Source organism: Telmatherina bonti (genome assembly GCF_933228915.1).
Source record: "Telmatherina bonti genome assembly, chromosome: 2".
Lineage (NCBI taxonomy): Eukaryota > Metazoa > Chordata > Actinopteri > Atheriniformes > Telmatherinidae > Telmatherina > Telmatherina bonti.
In genome coordinates, this window is record NC_136620.1 from 26,089,878 (window position 1) to 26,115,993 (window position 26,116).

General features: G+C 44.0%; 1 protein-coding gene across 2 annotated transcripts; it reads left to right on the plus strand.

The window, feature by feature from the left end:
- Positions 1 to 21,505, plus strand: LOC306765318 (filamin-C-like). Of its 2 annotated transcripts, XM_079252735.1 has the most exons (47): positions 1 to 741; positions 2,981 to 3,229; positions 4,660 to 4,757; positions 5,834 to 5,984; positions 6,422 to 6,540; positions 6,653 to 6,730; positions 6,834 to 6,996; positions 7,131 to 7,331; positions 7,496 to 7,612; positions 8,247 to 8,384; positions 8,571 to 8,697; positions 8,788 to 8,924; positions 9,078 to 9,271; positions 9,351 to 9,464; positions 9,576 to 9,719; positions 9,873 to 9,996; positions 10,245 to 10,405; positions 10,498 to 10,588; positions 10,728 to 10,897; positions 10,987 to 11,104; positions 11,201 to 11,463; positions 11,595 to 12,192; positions 12,397 to 12,570; positions 13,375 to 13,537; positions 13,671 to 13,999; positions 14,092 to 14,215; positions 14,403 to 14,559; positions 14,640 to 14,829; positions 14,921 to 14,944; positions 15,043 to 15,284; positions 15,392 to 15,491; positions 15,583 to 15,723; positions 15,833 to 15,961; positions 16,058 to 16,231; positions 16,356 to 16,520; positions 16,654 to 16,857; positions 16,959 to 17,111; positions 17,203 to 17,325; positions 17,439 to 17,687; positions 17,769 to 18,038; positions 18,155 to 18,292; positions 18,450 to 18,565; positions 19,355 to 19,487; positions 19,571 to 19,747; positions 19,839 to 20,057; positions 20,513 to 20,734; positions 20,839 to 21,505. In XM_079252735.1, exons 1-47 carry the CDS (start codon positions 366 to 368, stop codon positions 21,024 to 21,026), a joined length of 8,235 nt encoding a protein of 2,744 aa, XP_079108861.1. In that variant the 5' UTR covers positions 1 to 365; the 3' UTR covers positions 21,027 to 21,505. The 2 variants fall into 2 exon arrangements, with proteins under 2 accessions (XP_079108861.1, XP_079108862.1); XM_079252736.1 differs by lacking the exon at positions 7,496 to 7,612.
- Positions 21,506 to 26,116: the final 4,611 nt, after the last annotated feature.

Below are 26,116 nucleotides of genomic sequence, written 5' to 3' on the forward strand. Positions count from 1 at the left end.
CTCAGTCAGCTTCAGCAGTGCTGTTCCAGTTCACCTGCGACAGAACTCCGCGTTTCACTTATCTTCTCAGGGCCAAAACCAAAAGCGACGACCTATCAACAGAGTGCCAATTAAAAGAAAAAGGAGAGAAAAAGGACAAGCAGCTGCCTCGTAAATCGGATATTTTAATCAATCACTGTCCTGACACAAGTGGTCTTTTCGCAAGTACCTCCGAAGAATCTCGAGGCTGCTTTTTAAACTAATCCAAGCTTGGAACTTTCCTCCGCGAGCGCGCGCGCGCTTGCCATCGACCTGTTAAAGTTTTCTGCGCTGCTTCGACACACAAGTGTCACCGAGGTATAAAAGTGGACAGGGAAAGAGTAACCATGATGAGCAATAACTACGGCGACGACCAGCTGCCTCCCCAGTACTACCAGGCCACTGACTTTGGGGAAGAGGAGGACGAAGAGATGCCAGCCACGGAGAAGGACTTGGCTGAAGATGCGCCATGGAAGAAGATCCAACAGAACACCTTCACCAGGTGGTGCAACGAACACCTGAAGTGCGTCAACAAGTCCGTCACCGACTTGCAGAAGGATTTCAGTGATGGGCTGAAGCTCATTTCACTCCTGGAAGTATTGAGCCAGAAGAAAATGTACAGAAAGCACCACACCAGGCCCAATTTTCGTCAGATGAAACTGGAAAATGTTTCTGTGGCGCTAGAGTTCCTGGACAGAGAACATATCAAACTGGTCTCAATTGGTAAGTTAGTACTGGAACCTTTAGATATACTATAGAAGCATTCTTATATCGAAAAAAAAAGCAATGATAATACTTGACTAGGTCGGAAATTGATCTTTGACCAACAAACATAACTGTTGCATTGTGATATCTTAACAGGCATTCAGTCATGTTATCAGGCCAGCTGTCAGCTAGCAGGATGATTTCCAGAAGCCTCTGGAAAGTTGTGTTGAGTTGGGCTCAGCACTTTATTGGAAACTTGCTGCTGCGATGTCATTGAGGTCATTCAACTGGACCAGGGCCAAGATCTATTGGTTTCTTAGCATTGCTTTAGGAAACTCCTGCTGCTGATATGGAGTAAAATATGGTCTGGAATTTAATTCAATTGCTAATGAGACTGACACAATTTATACATGTGGGCAGCAGTTTCTCTCTCTCTCTCTCTCTCTCTCTCTCTCTCTCACACACACACACACACACACACACACACACACACACACACACATACACACATGTGCTTGTCTCTATCAGGCCAGGGGCCAGAAAGACTCAGTGGGGCTCTTTTTGCAGCCCGGAGCCATCAGTTCCTCCTATGCAGTGGGATTTGGGGATCAGATTGTGGTACAGATAGCTGAAGTTACATTAGCTTTTGGTGGATTTGTGGATTTTTTTTCTGGCTCCCACACAGAATCAGAAAAGGAAGACTGAGAGTGAAGTGAACACAACTTCTTTGAATTTTCTAACAGCTTAGAAGAAACTGGCAGCCTCAAGTAAAAAGGACTGATATCGTATGATGAACAGCAGCTTTATTACACACTGCAGTTCATGCAGGAAATAGTTATTAAACTTTGACAGAGTACTTTTCTGTTTCAGTGTCTAATGATCCTGCCACACACTTGGGTGAAATTCCTGGCAGGGTTGAGGTTTTGGTCGTTGGACTGTGAAGACCACATAGTGGCCACACCCCACCCCCTGAAAAAGCAATGTGTGTGTGTTTGTTTGAGCATTTGTTTGTGTGCTGACAATCGGGGAAACTCTAGATGGCAATATCCAATCTCAAGCAATCCCTCGCAGCAGGACAAAGGTCACAATCACAGATAATACCTCACTGGCCATTCGTCTTGGATAATGAGTCTGGGACTTAACATGCTGGTGTGTGTCTGGCACAGTTGTTGCTGCTGTACAGACACACACTAGGTCAGACTGCTTTGACAGAAACAGGGCGTGATAATAAAAGTCCTGGCATTTTACTTCCCGGCACCCTTTCTCTCTCTTCACACAGCTCTAGTGGGTCAAGGAAGCCCTCTGAAGATAATGTCTCAACCTTGTTTCAGCAGGGACACCAAAAAGAATCACCAGTTGCACATGTGTCGCAGTGTGTAACTAGATACCATTTGATGGATGCCTCTTTGACCATGCAGTTGCCCTTAAAGCCGGACAGACATTGTGTCACCTGCCTCTGCCAGTCAAGCAGTGACACATCAAGCATTACCCTCTGATGTGGTGTGCTGATCTGCACAAAGTCCTCGGTTAAAAACTCGTAAAACAACAACAACTGGCATAAAAGTCCCTGTCTTATTAAAACTTTAGAGAATTAAGTGTGTATCGCACAAGATTAGTTCATGAAACATTAAAGCTTACCACTCCTCAGAGGTTATTCATTTGGTTTAAATGGCTGAATATCAAAATTAGACCGAATTTTAACAAGCTTATTTGACAAACTTTTCCTCTGAGAACTTCAGGAAATGTGTCGCATGCTCACTGTCAATAAATATAATCTCTTTTCTGATTTATCACACTATAGTGCTACATGTTTAGGAGGTAATTGAAATCCGAGTGGTATTAATGCAGAAGGGGATCCATTTCCATATATCCTCAGCTGTCACTGTCTTCAGAGGACCATTGTGACTGGATGACAGATTGTCAGGGGTCTTCAGCCAGACAGCTGTCTGAGAGAAAGGGGCTCGGGGGAAGCAGCGAGGAGCATTAGATTCTTGTCTTCTCAGCAGTCAATCATCATTGTTTATATTTCTATCCAGAACAGCTCGGTCAGTTCTGAACAATTGCAAGGAAGGAACATTTTGATACATTACACCTTAGTTTTCAGTGATAGCAACAATGAATGAAAAGCAATCTGCTGTCAGAAGATTATGCATTTAACTAGTATATCAGCAAATGCTGCACGACATGATGCATTAGGTGAGCTTTTGCTTGTTTTTAATCCTCATGAACGATGTTCCCTTCTGTCGTCTTACTACAGATAGCAAAGCCATTGTGGATGGGAATCTAAAGCTGATACTGGGTCTTATCTGGACTCTCATCCTCCACTACTCCATCTCAATGCCCATGTGGGATGATGAAGACGATGAGGAGGTGAAGAAGCTGACCCCCAAGCAACGCTTGTTGGGCTGGATCCAGAATAAGGTGCCCCAGCTGCCCATCAACAATTTCAACCGTGACTGGCGGGATGGTAAAGCCCTGGGAGCTCTGGTTGACAACTGTGCCCCCGGTAAGAAGGCTGTAGTGGTGTAAGCTGACTCTTCAGACCAGATGGTGAAAGTGCTGAGTCAGAATATGTGTTGTGGCCGTTGACAGGGTTTATGTATATGGAGGTTTTCCTCGGTTGCTATGGATGTAGAGGTCAGGCACATGTCAGTCAGCATATCTGCAGTAGTGTCAGTTTCTCAGGAGAACTTGTCTCTTTTGCTCCTCATTTAAGATTTCCATCTTTCTTGAGCACTCACAAGCAGATAATCACACATCTCGATTCAGACATCAGTAAATGTGATCTGTCTCATGAGAGCAGGTAATGTTAATGTTTTGTTAAGAAGCTGCTGATGGCAAGAGGATGTCTCTGCCAGTGGTCTTTCACTGACCAAAGCGCTTGCTCTTAGTGTTTATAGCCTTGCTGCAACACAACACCCCCAAATTTGGGCACCATTCTTCTTCTTCCATCAAAAAGGGGGGGGGGGGGGGGGGGGGGGGGTATTTGGCCCTGCATCAAAATTCAGAATAATCTGTCGCAGGGAGGTGCCTAAGCCTTAGATCCAAAGACCACGAGGCCCCTATTTGAGTCCCTGCCAGCTGAGGGTTTCTGATTCCAACAATGAACATTAGAAAGTCCTCTTCTAACTAACTTCACAAAGTAAAAGGTGGGGGAGTAGCAACACCATGTTTAACTGTGTTTATGTGAGCCATTGATCTGAGTGGACACATCTTTCAAACACACTGCTGAAACACGGACCATACAAGGTTGTGTTGTCTCATCAGCTTTTACCAAACGGCAGTGTGAAAGTAGCTCTGTTCTGAAACAAAAACGTCTTTGATTTAACTCTGGTACAAATGCGTAAAAATGGGTTTGTTGGCTGGACCAATGAGAAAGCAACAATTCAGACAGATGGCAACAGCTTTTCTAAGTAGATTTAGAGCTATGCAGTTGTTGTGCACAACTAAATCAAACATCACTAGTGTAAAAACCTTGCAAAGCTTTGTTTTCCACTGCCACTGCACACTCCTTTTTTTCCCTTTCATATGCATACAAACTCAATCCTGTTTATGCAGTAGTTGTGTGTCTATATTAATTGGATAATACTATTCTGTGGTGTGCTTGTATGGGCCTTCTGAGCGAGTGGCCACTCCATTGCCAACACTAATCCAATTTAGGCATTAGCAGCACAAAGCAGGCAAGCCTCAGCTACAGTGAAAGCACCACTGCGTCAGTCGAAGCTGCCTCTTGTGAGGGGTCGATAGAGACATTCATTGTCACACATATAGAACTTGCAGGAGCTCAGCGGTGCGGGTAAGGCCGTGCACACTTGTAGTTGGAAGCGTCGCAGAGATAGCACTGACAGCCTAAGTGGCCTTATTATTAGCAGCTGCAATCTAGCTCTGCCTACGTTACTCAGCACATCATATAATTGCCCCTTTGCATTCCCCCAGGTTTGTGTCCTGATTGGGCAGACTGGGACCCAAACCAGCCTGTGCAGAATGCCAGAGAAGCCATGCAACAGGCTGATGACTGGCTGGGTGTGCCACAGGTAAGAAGCATCACAGACAACATCACAAAATGCGTCTTTTTTTTGTTGTCACACAGCTAGGTGGGGTTGGCGTCATTAGACAAATGCAAGATCCAAGTGTGCTTCTGTTCTCTGATGGTTAGTCCTCACAGGATACTTTAAATATTCAGCTAGCAAAAATGAACTTGACGCTGTCCCTATTGCAAATCCAAACATGCTCACCAGATACCCTTGTAAGATATCACTGTATTTGAAAAAAAAAAAAAAAAAATAGTACTGTGAAAGCTTGGGAGTCCAGTGTTTTCCTGGGGATATCGTACCGGAGGGTAGAATGAAATATTTATTACCCAGCTTGCCTTTTATATTTCCATCTACTTTATTGTAGCTCTCAGTAAGTAAGTGTGTTGGAGATTTATTTGGTTGAATTTGTTTATTTGTGGAGGTGTGAGATTTCTTAGCACTTTCCAAGCCAGCGCTTGAAACAGAGGTGTAAAATATGCCTGCGCTCATCAGAATAACAATGCGAACAGCCCAAGCATGCAGTGTTCCCAGTCCCATTTGATTCGCTGTATTGTAATGTGCACCATGGCGGTTGTTTACTTGTTTGTCTAAGACACCAGGTTGGTTATTCTCCATGAGGCTTAGCACAGGAAAGATAGCTGGGGGTGTATGTCATGGCTCTGCAGGCCTTGGGGGGCTGGATTCCAGTGTGGTGTTAAGGAGATGTGGAATAGGTCTGGCTCAGGATAAAATCCCCCCCTCGCTGGCTTAACCCTGAAGTCCTGAGGTTAAATATAACTGTTGTGTAGCACGGCTTTGTGCCACTGTGTGACAGACAGAGTAAGTGCTTTAAAAGAGAGGAGTCAGAGTTGCAGAGAATAAATACGTATAATCCTTTTTAAATCCCGTTGCACCATGCTTAATAAGGGAAAGTTGCAAAAATTGTAATCCATAGCTTTGTTGCAAATTACAATAAAGTTAATTTAGGAATAACTTAAGTCACCACAAAGGATTTTGTGGACTATTTTGTATCAAAGATGTATAGAAATTCCCAGGCGCCTTGTACAAACAACCTTAAAATATTTTCTGTGCTGTAGGTGATTGCTCCAGAGGAAATCGTGGACCCAGATGTGGATGAGCACTCAGTCATGACATACCTGTCTCAGTTCCCTAAAGCCAAACTGAAGCCTGGGGCACCTCTTAGACCTAAACAGCTGTTTCCAGACAAAGCCAAAGCTTATGGACCAGGTTGGTAGCCTGACACGAATACCAGCAGATCACACAAACACAATGACATGAATCATAAATGCTTTACGCTTTCTTAGTTCTGAATATCAGAGCAGCGACTTATGGCACTGATCCTTCTGATATATAAGATTTTACTGTGGTTTTTTATTGCTTGATCATTTTCACTAGGATTTCTACAGGTGTTGTTTGTCTCAAACCTCACAGGGAAAAAGAAATATTCTGTCACAACCCTATAACCTTTTTCTTTTAGATTTGTTTTTGTTTATTACACATGACCTTTTTGCACATTTTATGAACTTACCCCCTTAACACTTTGGTACAATATCTAAATGAATTGGACACTAGATTTAGTTTGTTTTAATCTTTTTTAAATCAGTCATTGCACAAAGCCTTTATGAGCGAAAAACCTCACTTGTTTGTGTGCATTTGCACCGCAGGTATTGAGCCTCATGGAAACAAAGTTCTGCAACCAGCTGTGTTCACTGTGGAAACCCTGGAAGCTGGTAGTGGTGAAGTTCTGGTGTATGTGGAGGATCCTGAAGGACACAAGGAGGAGGCGAGTCTTAGAATATTGCTGAGTAGATATTTTCATACATTCTGCTAGCTAACCTCTGATCACGTACCCTTGATTTAACATTTCTCTTCTATTTGCTGATCTTATTTTACAGGCTAAAGTTAAACCCAACAATGACAAAAACAGAACCTACACCGTCACCTATGTCCCAAAAGTTGAGGGTGTCCACAAGGTTGTTATGCATTCCAAGTATATTCTTTACATCACTCACCGCATCATAATGAAACCAATTTTTTTTAAACGTCAACTTTTCTTGGTTTAATTTTTAACTTTAGGTTAAAGTGTTGTTTGCTGGTCAGGACATTGACAAAAGCCCCTACTCTGTGAATGTGACGAAAGCTATGGGTGACCCAAAAAAGGTCCATGCCAGGGGACCAGGTCTGGAGCCGACAGGCAACATAGCCAACAAACCCACCTACTTTGACATCTACACAGCTGGTGAGTATAGAAAACATCCACCAGACATCAAGCACTTGCTCTGATGAGTCCGAGTTTGAAAACTAAGAGTCACTGAAGTCTGTTGGATTTTGTCGCCACAGTAAGACAGATTATTATGTTTCTGGTTTGCTAAGGTGCTGGTCATGGGGACGTCAGTGTGGTCATCGTTGATCCTCAGGGTAAAAATGACACCGTGGAGCTCATCCTGGAGGATAAGGGTGATAGTGTTTTCCGTTGCACCTATCGCCCTGTGGTGGAGGGGCCTCACGCCATTCATGTGCTGTTTGCTGGCCAGGAGATCCCAAAGAGTCCTTACAATGTCAACATTGCGGAGGGTAAGTCATTTGTCTGCGCTATAAATTACTGTCAGACAAATCTAATTTCTTAACATGCTGTTAATGTCAAGGTGGTCCATCCATCACAGTCTACAGTCACCTTTGTTTCCCCTGGGAACAGCCGCCCTGTTCAGACCGTAACCCTTCCTATCTGTCATTTCTAGCTCCAACTGTTGCTCCTCCCACGGGAGCTCCACTGCAGATAGCTCCTCAGTCAGTGCGAACCCCTCCCGGAACGAAGGGCGGGAAGGGGGCTCCCCCTCCAAAACCTGGCCGTCCAAGTTAGTATATGTCTGTTAGGAGGAGCTTGTGTCCATTGCTCCTTCAGGTCACCTCAGTGCCGTCCCTCCTACGCCGGGCCCTGCATATGCTCCTCTGTGCTTTCTCTAAGATTAGGGTGCCATGGTGCAATGCCATGCTTGGTCGCCTGCTCTTTCCTCTTTCTGCTTGATGGTTTAGTTCTGACAGAAACAAGGTGTAATGTTGTACACATAGTTCTTAGATTTTCCCACTTTGCATATCTGTCAGTTTTTGTTTTTGGTCTTCCTTGTTAAATATCTTTGCTTGCGCTGTTGACATGTTTGTTTTCATCATGTTTAAATTTGCATTTGCCAGCACTCAGTTTAAAGCCTGCCCTCAACATTTCAGAGTGACATACTGAAATGTTGCTGGATGCACCATGGATGCACTGCAATGTTTCTGTATCTTGCTCAGCATTGTGTACTTTGTTTAATGCCCTTTTACAAAATGCATTATTATTATTTTTGGGTTCTGTCTGTCAGTGTTTTGAAGGGAATCACGTGTGAACTGGATTCTGTTACTAACATTGCTTCGAACTTCTGGCTGCTCTCAGTTTTTTGTATGTTGTATTAGCTTTTTTTTTTTTTTTAACGTGTACTTATTTTTTTCTTTCAGCCATAAACCCAAATGCATGCAGAGCTACTGGCAGAGGGCTTCAGCCTAAAGGTGTGAGAGTAAAGGAGGTTGCAGACTTCAAAGTTTTCACCAAAGGAGCTGGCAGCGGTGAACTGAATGTCTCAGTCAAAGGACCAAGTGAGTCAGACAGCTCTCTTTTCTCTGCATTGCTCCTCACTCCTACTTGTACAGTTTTGAAATTATTTTCTTTGTCTGTGCTTTGTGTCTGCAGGTTGCTTTCACATATACATATGATAATATACTAAATAAAATGCTGGAAGTGTGCTGATAAGAATCCATACTGACATTGTTATTTATTCTCAGCTGGAGCAGAGGAGCAAGTGAAAGTGCGAGATGCAGGAAATGGAGTGTATGAGTGTGAATATTTCCCTCTTAAACCTGGTAAATACACAGTAAGCATTACTTGGGGAAGCCAGCCGATCCCACGCAGGTAAGGTCCTAAAAGTACCTTAAGCTCCTCTTTAATGGGGTACAGTCATAAATATACCAGGTGATATTGATGTGTTCCTGTGTGTTGCAGCCCCTTTGAAGTGGAGGTAAGTGAGGAGGCAGGTGTTCAGAAAGTAAGGGCCTGGGGTCCTGGGCTGAAGACAGGCATGGTGGGAAAATCTGCTGACTTTGTGGTAGAGGCCATCGGCACTGAAGTTGGAACACTGGGTGAGATGTGCACAAGTAGTTGAGCGCTTAAAAAATAACCTTTTAATTTGATTTCAGTCTGAAATCTAAATATATATATATATATATATATATATATATATATATATATATATATATATATATATATATATATATATATCATACTTTGAGCAGGCTTCTCCATCGAAGGCCCATCACAGGCTAAAATTGAATGTGATGATAAGGGTGACGGCTCATGTGATGTACGCTACTGGCCAACTGAGCCTGGAGACTACGCTGTCCACGTCATTTGCGATGATGAAGACATCAAGGACAGTCCCTTCATGGCTCACATCCTCCCTGCTGTCAATGATGTGTTCCCTGAGAGGGTATTTTCCTCACATTTTATTTAAAAATGGTTTGCCATAAGGTTAAGCTTTACGCATATACTAAACAGAGTGTTTACAGGTGAAAGCCTATGGGCCAGGCCTTCAGCCAACTGGTGTCATTGTGAACAAACCAACTGAGTTTACCATTGATGCCCGCATGGCTGGGAAGGGTCACCTCAAGATTTACGCACAGGTACAGAGTGAACAAGCTTGTGAAATCTTCATTTTTAATTCATATGAATGCATCATTTATATTTCATGAGGCTACACAGAGCAGAACTGACAGGATTTTGTATCTGCTAAGGACGCTGAAGGTTGCACCATCAATATCAAGATCACTGACAAGGGAGATGGCACATTTGTGTGTGTATACACTCCTGTCAAGCCCATTAAACACACTATCATCATCACCTGGGGTGAGGTCAATGTGCCCAACAGCCCCTTCAGGGTAAGATACATGAGCAGCCACATGCCGATACACTACACACAAGATTATGTCGATCTGATATGATGATACTTAACCGAATATAGGCAAAGTAAGAGCACTGTGGTCGTGCTTCAGTCAGTTGCTTCTGCTTCAAGTACACTGTGAATTCATTAGGTGCTGGTTGGAGAGGGCTCTCATCCTGATAAAGTCAAAGTCTATGGGCCTGGAGTGGAGAAGACAGGGCTCAAAGCTAACGAGCCAACATACTTCACAGTGGACTGCAGTGAAGCTGGTCAAGGTGAGCCTGCACAAGATGAAAGTGTTAACAAAAGCACTACTTAGTTTGGTTGATCAAATAATGTGCTACATATAAAAAGCAGATGGAGCAGAGAGAGGTAAATGGGAGACTGAGCAGCAATGTTATTTGGAATACATATTTATACTAAAAAACTGAGCTTTAGGAAATGCATTGACAGCTTCAGTTTATTCAGATCATCTACTTTTGAATAACCTTTGTGCACTGGGCTCATTTTTATGCACCATTAGGCGACATTAGCATTGGAATCAAGTGTGCCCCGGGGGTGGTTGGCCCTGCTGAGGCTGACATAGACTTTGACATCATCAAGAATGACAATGACACCTTCACGGTGAAATACACTCCGCCCGGGCCAGGCCGATACACCATCATGGTGCTGTTTGCTGACCAGGTAAATACACCTTTTCCAGTTGAGATGAGACTGGGTCATGATGCATTGCTTGTCAACTGGGAAGCTGAGTGCTTATAAATGGTCTTTTTCAGGAAATTCCGATCAGTCCATTTAAAGTCAAGGTGGACCCTTCCCATGATGCTGGAAAGGTGAGAGCAGAGGGTCCAGGACTTAATAAGACAGGTGAGACTTTTGAAAAGCATAGTTGGTTTAATCAACCATTAAAATATGCAACAAACCTCCAGTACAGTGCTTTAATGTTGTATGACTAACATGTTCCTACTAGTCCTGGTAACACAGATCAAACGTGTGCATGTTCCAGGTGTGGAGGTGGGCACTCCAACCCACTTCACCATCTACACAAAGGGAGCTGGAAAGGCCAAGCCTGAGGTCCATTTTTCAGCATCAGGTTCTGGAGAGGCAGTTCGTGACTTTGAGATCATCGATAACCATGATTACTCCTACACTGTCAAGTACACAGCTCTTAAACAGGTACAGCAGGCCTATGTCCGTTGAGCAATATTATTCACTATTATGTCCCACATCATCAATTATTCATTGTTTTTCTGCCGGCATTTCAGGGCAACATGGCAATTTCTGTGAGTCATGGAGGAGATCCCATTCCTAAGAGCCCCTTCCACATCACAGTGGCACCAGCTATGGATATTGGCAAGGTGAAAGTGGAGGGGTTAGACACCAGTAAGTTATAAAATACCCACTTTTATGCATCTGTGCACCTTATGAAGGGTGTCAACTGGAATGGTTTTTCATTTACTTTTTTAATTTCACTTGCAGAAGTGGAGGTTGGAAAGGATCAGGAGTTCACAGTAAACACAAAAGGGGCTGGTGGGCAGGGCAACGTAGGTGTGAAGATGGCATCTCCCTCCGGCCGTCCAATCCCATGCAAGCTGGAGTCAGACAAAGACAAAGGGACTCACAGTGTGAAGTACATCCCTCCAGAGGAGGGGCAGTACAAGGTTGATGTCAGCTATGATGGGAACCCTGTCATGGGCAGCCCCTTTGGGGTTGAAGCAGTCATGCCAGCGGATTCTTCAAAGGTAAATACTTCTGAAAGCTGCACTTTTACACTTCTGGTTTACACTTGAACCAGAATTAGACCTCATGAGTAAAAAAAAAAGTAAGTTTTTAAAAGCATGTCTTAAAAACGACTTTATCTGTTGCATCACAGGTGCGAGCCTTTGGCCCAGGCCTGCAGGGTGGCATTGTGGGTAAACCAGCTCCATTCACTATTGACACAAAGGGAGCTGGTGCTGGTGGGCTGGGCCTGACAGTAGAGGGTCCGTGTGAAGCAAAAATTGAGTGCCAAGACAATGGCGATGGCACATGTTCAGTATCCTACCTTCCCACTGAGGCTGGTGAATACGCCATTAACATCCTGTTTGCAGAGCAGCACATACCGGGCTCCCCCTACAAAGCTGCTATTCGCCCAGCCTTCGATCCCAGCAAGGTGATGGCCAGTGGGCCGGGTCTGGAGAGAGCCAAGGCAGGTGAACCGGCTACCTTCACAGTGGACTGCACCAGAGCAGGAGATGCCGAGCTCACCATTGAGATCGTATCAGAGACAGGGGTGAAAGCTGAAGTGCACATCCAGAAAACTACTGAGGGGACCTTCTCTGTTACATACATCCCATCTTTCCAAGGCTCACACACCATCACCATAAAGTATGGTGGCCACATGATTCCATATTTTCCAAAGGTCCTGCAGGTTGAGCCCTCTGTGGACACCAGTGGAGTGCATGTCTATGGTCCTGGAGTGGAGCCCAGAGGTAACGCTCAACAGAATAATTTAAGTGTAAAATTAATTTGCATTTTATTGTAAGAAGAAGAAGAAAATCTGAGTGGATTATCTAGTAATAAATTAAGTACTAAATTAGTATCACTAATGAGACATGATGTGTCAGTGTCACTGAGCCTGTTTGATGGTCGTATTGGGCAACAAATCACTTGAAGTGCTTTTTTTTTGTTTTAAGGAGTCCTCAGGGAAGTTACAACCCACTTCATTGTTGATGCCCGTGCCCTCAACAAGGTTGGAGGTGGTCACGTAAAGGTTCACATTATCAACCCTTCCGGCACCAACACAGACTCCTACATTACTGACAAGGGAGACGGTACTTACAGAGTGGAGTATACAGCTTTTGAAGATGGTAAGAGCACTGAAAAAATATCACATAAGCTTATACAACAGTGTTGATTATTACAATTAAAAGTTAGACAGGTGTGATGGGACTACATAAGGCTTCAAAATTTAAATTACAACATTTGATGCAGATAGTTTTTTTTTTTTTTTTTTAGAAAGCACAAAATCTAAAAAGAGAGCCTACAGTCAGACAGAAAAATCACTAACAGGTGCTTGTGCTGGGCGCCATTTGGGAATAAGGCAAGAGAGCGGGAGAAGAAAGAGCGAGTGAGAGAGGGGTATAAATACAGAATGATGCAGTCGAGCAATGATGTGAGGGGCAGGGAGCAGGGAGGCAGAGAGGCAGACAGGCTCTGCTTTATAAATAGTGTGCTCTGGAACAGAAGCTCTTAACCAGGCAGGTATGTGTGCTGAAGACTGCCTGCATGTGGCAATACAGCAAGGGAATGACAAGGGATATTAATAGAGACCTATAACACAAAGCAAAGAGATCACAGAGAACTTCACTACCACCAGACATGCTCTAATATCATAGCAGTGTGGCTGGAAATCTGGCTTATAGGCCTACTGAGAGCGTTCTGTCAGAAAAATGTTGTAACAGAATAATGAATTGGGAGCAGATGTAACATCTTGTACATTCACCAGAGCGTCTGCACTCTAGACAGTGTCTTTTATAAATAAACAGATGTTTATCTCCCTTAAAGGGAATTTGTCTGGCTCGTAGAAGCAGTACCAGAAAATATTTGAGAATATTCAGACAAAGAGGTGCAACATCAGTGAACAATGAACTGATGAATCTGCTTGTATGCAGGAATGCATCTGATTGAAGTGCTGTATGATGATGCGCCTGTTCCAAAGAGCCCCTTCAGAGTGTCTGTAGTTGAAGGATGTGATCCCACTCGGGTCCGTGCCTATGGGCCAGGTCTGGAGGGAGGAATAACCAATAAGCCAAACTGTTTCACCGTGGAAACCAGGTACAACAAAGCTGAGCAATTTATGGGGGCTTTAATTAGAAAATGTGCATGTATTTTAGCTGTTAAGTTGCCAGTTGTCAAAAAAAAAAAAAAAACGTGTTAGAGAAATTCTAAATATTGACTTCTCTGTCAGAGGTGCTGGTACAGGAGGTTTGGGTCTGACTATTGAGGGAGCCTCTGAGGCTAAAATATCATGCAAGGACAACAAAGATGGCAGCTGCAGTGTGGAGTATGTGCCATTCACTCCTGGAGACTACGACGTAAATATTACTTACGGAGGTCAACCAATCCCTGGCAGTCCATTCCGTGTGCCTGTGAAGGATCCAGTGGACCCAAGCAAAGTAAAATGCTCTGGTCCAGGACTGGGTGCCGGAGTGAGAGCTCATGTTCCCCAGACTTTCACGGTAGACTCTACCCAGGCTGGACAGGCCCCTCTGGATGTCAAACTCTATGGTCCAACAGGTGAGGGCATACTGTGTGAAGATTTAACTGAATCTTTCACATGCTGACTCAAGAAAAAAATAGCAACTATGTGGCATGTCATTATTTTACAGGTACTGTGGAGCCTGTTGGTGTGAAGAACAATGGCGACGGCACCCACACAGTTCACTACACCCCAGCACAGGACGGTCCCTACACTGTAGCAGTGAAATATGCAGATCAGGAAGTCCCACACAGGTATCATGTGAAGTTTTGAGAGTTTTAAATAACTCCCAGTGAGGCAGCAGGTTTAGATGTGTATAATTAAACACTGGGTTTCAGAAAGAAAGAAGTGCATCTCAGCTGATTTTCTGTTCTTATTCTGTCTTTTCTCAGACTGGGCTTTTTTTTAATTACCCCTCTCTATTTCCTCCCCTTTCAACAGCCCTTTCAAGGTAATGTCTCAGCCTGGGCATGATGCCAGCAAGGTGCGTGCCAGTGGCCCTGGTCTAGACACCAAAGGAGTGTCTGCCAGCCTGCCTGTTGAGTTCACCATTGATGCTCGTGATGCTGGAGAGGGACTGCTCACTGTGCAGATTCTGGTGGGTTCAGCTGCCATTTATAAAATAATAATCTCAGCTAAAAGTCAGTCCTTTAAATAAACTTAACATTTCTGCTGCAGGACCCAGAAGGCAAACCAAAGAATGCAACCATCCAAGACAACAGGGATGGGACCTACACTGTGTCTTATGTACCTGACTCTACAGGGCCCTACACCATTACTATTAAATATGGAGGAGATGAAATTCCCTACTCCCCATATCGCATCCAGTCCCTGCCAACAGGAGATGCTAGCAAATGTCGCCTCACAGGTAGAAATGATTCTGATAAATTAAATCATTATCACATTTAGAGCAGCTATTTGTTATGGAAATTCACTACCTTCCCTCTTTTAATTTGCAGTTTCAATTGGAGGACATGGAGTGTGTGAGTGGCTAAGACTTTATTTATTTGCTAAATTGCAAGAGTTTACAAGAATCTGTATGTATTACCTTCCACCCATCTTCCATCTCTCTCATTAACAGCCAATCTCCAGAAGCTGCAGACTTCTGAGGACACAGTCATCACTGTGGATGCCAAGGCAGCTGGGAAAGGCAAGGTGACCTGTAAGGTGCTGACCCCACAGGGGATGGAGCTGGACATGGATGTGGTGGAAAATCATGATGGGACCTTTGACATATACTACACAGCTCCTGAACCTGGAAAATATGTTATTACCATCCGCTTTGGGGGGCAGAACATCCCAAAGAGCCCCTTCCATGCGGTGGTGAGTAAACGAGTATTCGATAATTGCTACAGTTTTGAGTGAGGCTACTGTTGTTCTGACATTTTGTCAAATAAAACCAGTAATTTTCCTCCTCTCTGTATTTACAGGCCACAAATGAGCCAGTGGTTCCCCGTGATACTGTGGATCCTCTCTTCCGACCTGTTAACTTCCTGGTCCCTTTCACACCACAACAAGGAGAAATCACAGGTGAGACTAACCCAGCACATATATACACACACCTGCAAAACACCTCCTTTTTGCAAGGCCACTGATTTTAAGATATTTTACTCTTCTCCAGGTGAGGTGCGGATGCCTTCTGGCAAGACTGCTCGCCCGCACATCACGGACAATAAGGATGGCACCATCACTATCAAGTACCAGCCCACAGAGAGAGGTCTCCATGAGATGGACATCAAATATGATGGAAATCACATCCCAGGTCAGTAATATACCATGTTGGCAGTGTAGAAATTGTGCCCTATTTACTACTTTTCTTTTGCACTTGGAGAGTTGGTGCCAGAACTAAATGAATTATATTCATAATTCAGGGAGCCCGCTGCAGTTTTATGTGGATGCAGTGAACAGCGGAGTGGTGACTGCTTTTGGTCCAGGTCTGAGCTATGGCATGGTCAACAAAGCTGCTACTTTCACAGTAGTCACAAAGAATGCAGGAGAAGGTAAAACATGTTTTCCTGTGTTTTTTTGGTAGTAGTCTGCCTTCAGGAAAACAGTTTTGAACAAGAAAACGAGTTTTCTCTTTTTCTTCCCCCCAGGTGGACTGTCACTTGCAGTGGAGGGTCCGTCTAAAGCTGAGATCACCTGTAAAGACAACAAAGATGGCACATGCACTGTGTCCTACCTGCCCACAGCTCCTGGAGATTACAACATCATTGTCAAATTTGACAACAAGCACATTCCTGGCAGTCCCTTTACTGCCAAGATCACTGGTGAGGAAATATATCATGTGTCCTGCAGACATTTTTCCTTTTCACCTGAATTTATACAGAATATTTGTGGTAAATCGATCTTTATGGGTAGACAAACATCTAAATGGCCTTTTTTTTATGTCAGGGGATGACTCCATAACTAGAACATCCCAGCTGAATGTCGGCACAGCAGCCGACGTGTCCCTGAAGATTGCAGAGACTGATCTGAGCTCCTTGACTGCCAGTATCCGAGCTCCATCAGGCAACGAAGAGCCCTGCCTGCTTAAGAGGCTGCCCAATAGACACCTTGGTGAGATATTTGCCTGAAACACAAAAAATAAGACTAATAGAACTGTGAAAAGCCACAGTTTGTTGAAAGATATTTCCTTTTCCTGTATCCCTGTCTTGATTGTTTTTCCTCCCTGCTCCTGTTACGTTTCCAGGCATCTCTTTCACCCCTAAAGAGGTTGGCGAGCACGAAGTGAGCGTGAGGAAGAGCGGCATGCATGTTGCCAACAGTCCTTTTAAAATCATGGTCGGCCAGTCAGAGATTGGCGAGGCCAGCAGAGTGAAGGCTTTTGGTAAAGGCTTGATTGAGGCACACACTTTTGAAATGGCAGAATTTTTTGTGGATACAAGGAATGCAGGTGAGTTTCTGAAATCTTCTGTGCCACAATTCTTTCTTCTTTGCTGTCATACACACAGCTGGATAAAACTATGAAGCTAAGCCAGATATCTTTCTATTTAGGCTATGGAGGTCTAGCATTGTCGATTGAGGGTCCAAGTAAAGTGGATATCAACTGTGAGGATGTGGAGGATGGGACGTGCAGAGTGACATACTGCCCAACAGAACCTGGAAGTTACACTGTTAATATCAAGTTTGCCGAAAAGCACATCCCAGGTTTGACTCTTTTACCCAGTGAATTTATAAATACTTTAAATATGTATATCCTTAAATTAATTTAGTTTCTATCTTTGTTTGTTCTCTCCAGGAAGCCCTTTCACAGTGAAGGTGACTGGAGAAGGAAGGATCAAGGAGAGTATTACTAGGAAGAGACAGGCATCTTCCATCGCCTCAGTGGGAAGCACATGTGGTCTTAACCTCAAGATCCCAGGTGAGCACAGGAGTCAGTCAGAAACAGTTAGAGGGCAGCAGTCAACCCTTTTAAGAGGAATTAAGCTGCTGTGCACATATATTTGTATTCTCACGGTGTTTTCCATGCTGTAGGAAACTGGTTCCAGATGGTTTCGGCTCAGGAGAGACTGACCAGGACATTCACCCGTAGCAGCCACACTTACACTCGCACTGAGCGCACAGAGATCAGCAAAACACGTGGTGGAGAGACCAAGAGAGAGGTTCGGGTAGAGGAGAGCACCCAGGTGGGAGGAGGAGGAAGCCCTTTCAGAGATGTTTTCGGGGACTTTTTGGGCAGAGAGAGCCTCAGCAGCTTTGCTGGAATCACTGCCAGACCTGAGGGTGAGTCCTAAGATCAAGACCACATCCCATGCATGTGTTAGAGATTGTATCTAACTTCCTTTGTTTTCTCTGGCTTACTAGTTGAGAGTGGTTCCCAGGCAATGACAGCGCAGGTGACAAGTCCCAGTGGGAAAACAGTGGACGCTGACATTGTGGATGGAGGGAGCAGCACATACAGCGTGCGCTTCATCCCCCAGGAAATTGGACCCCACACTGTCAATGTCAAGTACAGAGGCCAGCATGTTCCTGGTAGTCCCTTCCAGTTTACTGTGGGGCCCATGGGTGAAGGTGGAGCACACAAGGTCCGTGCAGGAGGTCCTGGCCTTGAAAGAGGCGTGGCTGGAGCTCCTTGTAAGTTTACTCTGTGGATGTGGACTGGAAAAGAATCCAGTTTTCTTTTTGGCTTATAAAACTTGCTTATCAGTATTTGACTCTGCCTTAACAAAATGTTGTTTTATTCCCTTTAGCGGAATTTAGTATCTGGACCAGAGAGGCAGGTGCTGGTGGGCTGTCTATTGCAGTAGAAGGTCCTAGCAAGGCTGAAATCTCCTTTGAGGACAGGAAGGATGGGTCTTGCGGTGTCTCTTACATAGTAAAAGAACCAGGTAGTGCATTTTCTCCCCCAGAAGTACAAAATTTCCTGCATTATGTGCTCTATCTGTTTATTTTGATGTCTCTGAACTGTTAAGCTTTCCATTAGTTTGTCCTGCTTCCTGCAGTTCATTTTGATCTTCAAAATAAATCATTTGTCCACTTCCCCAGGTGATTATGAGGTGTCAATCAAATTCAACAACGAGCACATCCCTGACAGCCCCTTCATCGTTCCAATTGCTACACTGTCAGACGAGGCCCGCAGGCTCACTGTGACAAGTCTTCAGGTGAGCGCGTGCACACACACACACACACACACACACACACACACACACACACACACACACACACACACACACACACACAGTTAACAGTCCTTTTAATTGTTTGCTCAATGGCAATCATACACATAAAACATCAACATATGCAAAATATAAAGGCTGAATAGCAGACAGCATGTATGATTGGTTGTAGATATTGCTGTCTAACTTTGCCCTTGAAGTGTAATTGAATGCTTGTATTGGAGCAGTATACATAACTATAATACTGTGATGCTGGCTGGTGATGAAGGGCTGGATTAACTGTCCCCCTCTAATGTGGGGCAACACAAGCTGTGCTATGTGAGCGCTCAACTAGTCCAAGTGTTTGTGTTTCTGCCTGAGAGGCAGCAAGATAGAACAGAACAAACCTGCAGCAGCTCACAAAATTGGTCTCATCACCGAGCGTATGTTGTTTTTATTGACTTATACCTTCGTTATTACAGCTGCCAACAATGTAAAAAACATGCATTTTTAGTTAACTGAAATGCCACTTCAGAGCTTTTTTCTAACACTGGACAGCAGATGAGGAGGAAAGCAGTATCTAAAATGTCATGCTATCTCTGTCTGGTTCTACCTCTTGTCCTCCGGTGGGGCAAAAAACACTACACACCTCGTTGTAAACTCTGACCTTTTCTCCCTCTTACATCAAACTGCTCTCACTATTCTTGTTCAGGCTTGATGAGTCACACTCATGTCCCTTCAGGAATAGACACATGCACACAAATAAGTTAATTGCAAGCTTGTCTTTTTTTGTAGGATAAAGACTTGAAGGTAAACCAAGAGGCATCCTTTATGGTGCAGCGTAATGGGGCCCGAGGTGTAGTTGATGCCAAAGTTAACACGCCATCTGGCTCTTCTGAAGAATGCTACGTCTCTGAGCTTGACAGTGGTAAGCACCATGCTTTATTTTTCCACAATAATGAAGCAACATGGATGAACGCAGGGTCAAATCCTCTCCCCTCGTCTTTTCAGACAAAAGTGCAATCCGTTTTATTCCACGTGAGAACGGAGTTCACTCCATAGATGTTAAGTTCAATGGATGCCACATTCCTGGAAGCCCCTTTAATGTGCGAGTGGGAGATCCAGGGCTGATTGGAGACCCGGGTATGGTGACTGCACATGGCTCTGGATTGCAAGGAGGAACCACAGGTAGGTGTCACATCTATTTCACATATACCAGAGTTTTATGTGGAATGAATAAATAATTTTGTTTACATCTGCATTGCCCTGTCTCTTCCAGGTGTACCTTCAGAGTTTGTGGTCAACACCTGCAATGCAGGCTCTGGTACCCTATCGGTCAACATCGATGGGCCGTCAAAGGTGAAGATGGACTGTCGAGAGTGTCCTGAGGGCTACAGGATCACCTACACACCCATGGCACCTGGCAACTATCTAATCACCATCAAATACGGCGGGCCACAGCACATAGTGGGCAGCCCTTTCAAAGCCAGAATCACAGGTCTGCTTGACAGTCATTCGCCCATCTGATCTGTGGATGACAAATGCCTTGATTATGAAACAAATGTTCCTCTAAAAAAAGTGTGGAAGCTGGAGAAATGTTATGCCATGCACATTTGTGCGGTACACTGTGTATCTTGGATAAAAGTGGCTTCTTTCTTTACTATTCTGATAAATTCTTGATACTGCCCGGTCCTCACAAATGTTCAAATTTAACATAAAAAAACACATTCAAGATTCAAACAATCCCCAAGAGTCCTTGAACTTCACTTTATTTGAAGTTGGTAATAAATATTTTCATATTTAAGCTCAGGCCAGAGATGCTGTTGCCTTTACCCTGAGCAACAGCATCCCTGCATTTCTTAGCATCTTCATCAATACTGAGTGTGTTATGCAACGTTCAACACATGACAATTTGAGATAAATTGTCTCTCCTGATGCTTTTCTTTCCTGCAGGTGCAAGACTGTCAGGGGGACACAGCCTCCATGAGACCTCCTCTGTCTTGGTCGAGACTGTCACCAAAACCTCCAAAATGGGTGGAGCCTACAGCTCCTCCTCTTCCACCACCTCAACCAAATTGACATCTGATGCCAGCAAGGTGGTTTGTCATGGAACAGGACTGTCCAAAGCCTTGGTTGGGCAGAAGAATAATTTCACTGTTGATTGCAGCAAAGCAGGTGTGGTTATGGTTATAAATATCTTAATATTTATACAGGAAAAAAATATATTCTGACCATTGTTCACCAAAATCATTAAATCCCCTTCTTGTCTGTCCATCAAGGTACCAACATGCTGATGGTAGGCGTGCATGGCCCCCATACGCCCTGTGAGGAGGTATATGTCAAGCACATGGGCAACAAGCTCTATAATGTCACCTATACAGTCAAGGACAAGGGCAGTTACACCGTCATCGTCAAATGGGGTGATGATAACGTCTCTGGGAGTCCTTTTAAAGTGGCCGTACCTTAACAAGAGAAAATAAACTGCACAAATGCCATCATCCTTTCCTTCTTTGACCCGCCACTTTTTTTTTCTCATCATCTGCACAAATTGGTTGAACTCCTCTACTACTTTTTTTCTGGCACTTCAGCTTTGCAAAAGCTTTTTGGATGGCAGCACATCTACTGTGCCAAAGTTTTGTATTCATGCCAGGAAATCTGTTTTTTATAATTAGAGGGATGTAGATGTGTCAGTGAGGATTAGAAGAACATGAGTGATGTTGGTTGAAATTTTTTGCCTGGTCCATAAAAAGATTGTGCTTTCTGTTTTGGTGTAAACGTATGAATAATACAGAATGTTAAGAAAAATGCTGGAGTAATCAACGGTATTACAGTGTGATGCAATGTGGTTTTGTATGGTTTAAGAATGTTACATTGACTTTTTTTTGTTATATTAACCTTTTTTGTTAAGTCTTTGCAGACCTAATAAAGATTTAATTGCTAACTTTCCAGATGAAAAAAAGGATTTATTGATTTCACACAGTGCTGGCAGACACTTGTCTAAATTTTTAAAGAGGGAGATTCTCAGTTTCAATACAACTTTTTTCTGATCACTGCAGGTTCTTCTCAGTAGTTCTCAGGATATTTTCTCTTGATAAAATATGATCTGAATACGATCTGCATCTTGATGTAGATTCAAAGGAGTTAAAGCTTTCACATCCATAAAACAAAGACAGCAATGTCACACACTGAGTCGTCTACACATCCTTTATTTATCTAAAATTCAATGTTGACATTTAGTTTTGCATTAATGTTAATGTCCAGGGTATACACTTAGCTCTCTAATTTACATCCTGTACATGTCCAGAGGAAATCACAAGATGGCAGCATAGTCAAGCACACATCTGCATTTACATCTCCATTAAATACATCAAAACAAAATCTCTATTCTTCATGTGAAGATTAACTACACCATCATCACCACAAGGGAGCCTGCAGACTGTGAAAACCAGAGGCATCAGCCTCCACTGTGTTTGTAATTAATCCTGTAGGATCAGGCAGGGAATACAAGTGGTTTCTGTTGCGGCACCCTCACAGGGAGGGGTGGGACCCTGCTGAGGAACAAACCAACCAGGAGGAAGGGCGGTTCAAGCCCTCGCTCATGTGCGTTCCCATGCATATGTGTGTGTAATCACATCGTGACCTGTGTGTGCATTGTGGTGATGTGCAAGCCTCAGAATGAGCCAACCATCCAGTCTCCACACACTGACACACTCCACCAGCACTAGTTCCATTCTTCACAGAGAGGAGCCTATAATTAGGTGCTAATTTTCTCTAGTTCCACTGTGACACGATGCTGGGGGCCATGGTGAGGCAAGACAGAGCGAGAGGGTGCATCTGATGAACAGAGATGAGAGCTCAACTCCTGACCATCTGGCCAAGTGGCTGGAGCGGCCCGCTGCTGTCTGTGCTGGCGTTGGGACCGGGACAGGGCCCACCCACGTCAGTCTGTCCTCCCCATCCTGCTCCTCCGGACCGGGACTCAGGCGTCTGTCCACCACAACATGTTTATCTCGAGTGGCTGCCAAACAAATCATGGAAGATATAGTTCCTCCCCATGCAGGCAGCACTGATCAAGCAGGCGAGATAGAGAAGAAGAAGGGAGGAGGCGGGAGGAGAGGGCAAAGAGAGTGTGGGAGGAAGAGAGTGAGAAAGATGGATTAGAGGAAGAGAATGGGATTTAAAGATGCTGGATGAGAAAATGGGAGGCAGACCTACACACACGTGCGCGCACACAAACACAACTGAGACAACCTGACAAACAGTCTGCAAATGAATCAATCACTGCCCCAAATTCATTTAAAAAATGCGAAGAAGTTAACCTTCAAAGCTATCTTTAATGTTGGAGCTAGTGAAATAGATGATGAGTCATTAATTTTGTTATAAATGGATATGCTTTTGTTTCCCACGTCTCTCTTATCCCTGTCCTCACTCTGTCCCTTTGTCCCACACACATGCGTGCACACAAACTCACATGCATGCACACAGACACACACTAAGAAATAGGGATTATATTAAGAGTAAAATTGTGTAAAAGCATGGCCCCATAAGCTTTTGAAGGTTGTGCTCTCAGGGCAAAAATCTCATTCTCTTGCTTGCCCCTATCATGCTGACTCCTGCTCTCCATCCACTCTGATCCAGCCTCTCCTCCTTCCTTCCCGCCTTCTCTTCCCCCAATTTAATTTTTCCCTCCCTCTCTTTAAACTCCAATCAATCTAAGCCTCTGTAGATCCAATGCTGGGTTTTTTCATGTCTCATGTCTTCTGATGCCACAAGCTTTTCTCCAGAGCTCGCTTCTTCCACCTCTGACCTTTATATGGTAACGCAGCCTGTTTGCTCAGCTCATATGGAAATGCTTATAGATTGTGTCACAAGACTTTGACATCTGCTGAGGAGGGTAAAAAAAAAAAGAAAGAAAAACTTTAATGGCTGAACAAACAGACAAACAAACACGCTAAACCAATATTTACACAAACTAATGGCAGCTTGGCTGGGTTAATGAAGGGATGTGTAGAAGGAGTGAAAGGAGGGATTGTTGGACTGTAGGAATTTATCCATTCAATTTCAATCCACGCCTGAGGGCTCTGGTGTGTAATTGCTTCATGCATAGTTGATACACTGCATAATCAACTAAACACATTAGATTTTTCTGTGTTTTTGCAGAAACCTGCACAATGAAGGCCAATGGTAAAGTTGGATTGAGTGTCAGGTAGTGGAAAAACTCATTCATATCTTAGTGTTCATCTCTTTCCTTTGAAATAGGCAGATTCATATGGGACAAGTGAATGGTATTCTGTCCTGTGGTTTAAATGGGACCATGTTGTGTTTTATTCATATAGAACATAGATTAAAAATTTATGTCATGGTGTTTTTGCTGTATGCTTTCTTTTGTGTTTCCCGCTTCCCATGTACTCTGTCCTGATTAAAAATCAGATGGTCAATGGTCGCAAATTGGTTCCTTTCATGCAGACATGTAAAAAAAAAAAAAAAAACACAATGCAAATGGATGAATGGAACTCCCACTGGGCTCCAGCAGATTGTGTTCATGCAGCATGCAAATGCATGAAGCATGAAGCTGATCCAATGTACCTCACCTCAGTTGCTAAACATACTTCTCTATAGAGAGGGATGGATTTCTGTTGATGGAAGCTTCGGACGAGAGATGCATGCCAAAGACCTCCGACCAAAGACAGCACTTTCACACAAACATTTTTTTCAATACAAACACACACGTGCATATAAGCTTGACTGGCCAATCCTGCTTACAGGCTTGCACAGCCAGGGAACACCACACATGAAAAGAAACAGCATGATGTGAAATGGTATGGTTTCATGAGGTGAATGAGTCGCAACAGCCTGAGGCAGGAGAATTGACAGCAAGGAAAGTTGTCCTTCTATATGAGAAAGGTACGTTCACGCTTCTTTTGTGGAGCAGCAGGGACCTGTCAGGGGCAAAGTCCCCATGTTTCCTTCTTTAATTGGAGCATGTCCCTCTGCCCTGTCCCTAACACGCTATGGTAGAAGCAGGATGCTGTTCTAATGGATGGCCCCCATGTGGAGCGCTTGTCCTTGATGTAGTCGGTTGATGGCAGCCCATGGTGAGTGTAGACTACAGATTAGAGGCAAATCAGAAGATTTGTTTGTCCTCTCCAAGCGGGGTGGGACATTCAAGGAGAGAAACCGGCCATGTGCTATGATGGAGTGGCTCAGACCGCAACGACAGATGTGTGCTCGAGTGACTGATGCGTTCTGGGTGAGCAGGCTGTGCTGGGTCACCGACACCTGGAGAACGAACATTAGCCCTTCCAAGATATGGCTGAGCATACTGATGCTGTGTTTGTTTTGATCAATATCCAAATAGTGAACAACTGAGCCAAAGGCAGCTTTTTTTGTGATAACACGTCTGGTGAAGATTTAGGAGGAGATAACGATGTTGTAATTACCTGTGCTAAATCGGAACTGTGGATGCTCAATGAGCTATAAACAAGGTTGCTCTGTGCCCCTTGGGGTAATTGTTTCTGGGGCCCACAACAGCCTGGTCCAGTGCTGGTGAGATTGGAAGGGGTGGTATCCTGTAATTTCTCAGACCACTGAAGCATGACTTGTGCGGGGGCTGAAACTCAGGCTGATTTGAAATGGAAGCATAAGTTTTTGTTCCCTGTTGCTGTACGCTTCAAAGTCACCAGTCTCAATCAGCTTTTAGCCTCAGGGTGATATGTGGACCTGTGGGTTATTGGGTACCACTTGCATGGCTTTTTCATATTTCAGTGAGTGGGCCAGTTCCAATTACCTAATATTAATTTGGTCACAGCCACAGAGCTCAAGTGAAATATGTAAGAATATGCATACAGGTGGTTTATCTGTGTTTCACTGTACAAAAATAGCCCACATGAGCAGAATTACAACCTTTCTGATGCTCCTTGCAGATGGGCCGTCTGTTCAAATTAGCATAATGGAATTCAGGTCACACTCACAGAAACTCACTAATTCATCACAGCATCAGGCCAAGCTAAATAATGCTATGGCCCTTGAGCTTTGAAAGGGCGATGCAATTCCAAATATACAAGCAGACTGACTGTGTACAGCCTAAACAAGATGAGAACATAATGGCTGACCGTTGATGCAAGCAGGAAGCATTGCGTGGTGGTACAGTGTGTCCACCGATGCAGGACTGACCAGAAAAAAGGCTACAAAACAACAGGTTATCCTTCTGATCTTTCTGGCTTACTCCTCCTTCCACATCCTGACATGAAAGGGAAGTTCAAATCTTCGGTCCTAATGCTGTGATTCACAACCCTACATTGCATTTTGTCATCTGTATCTGACTGACTGGCAGGGGTTCTTTAACAGATAAGCCACAGGTTTTTTTTGTTTTTTTTTGTTTTTTTTTAGCAGGGTTTGATAATGACACAGCCACCCCATTTTTGAGTGTAGCAGAGGAACACTGAAGTGTTTTTAAAATCAAAAAATGAAAGTGAATAACAGGAAATGTGCCACAGCGAGTGGATGCTGGGAATGTCATTACTGACTCATGAATGACAGAATGTAATATAACACATT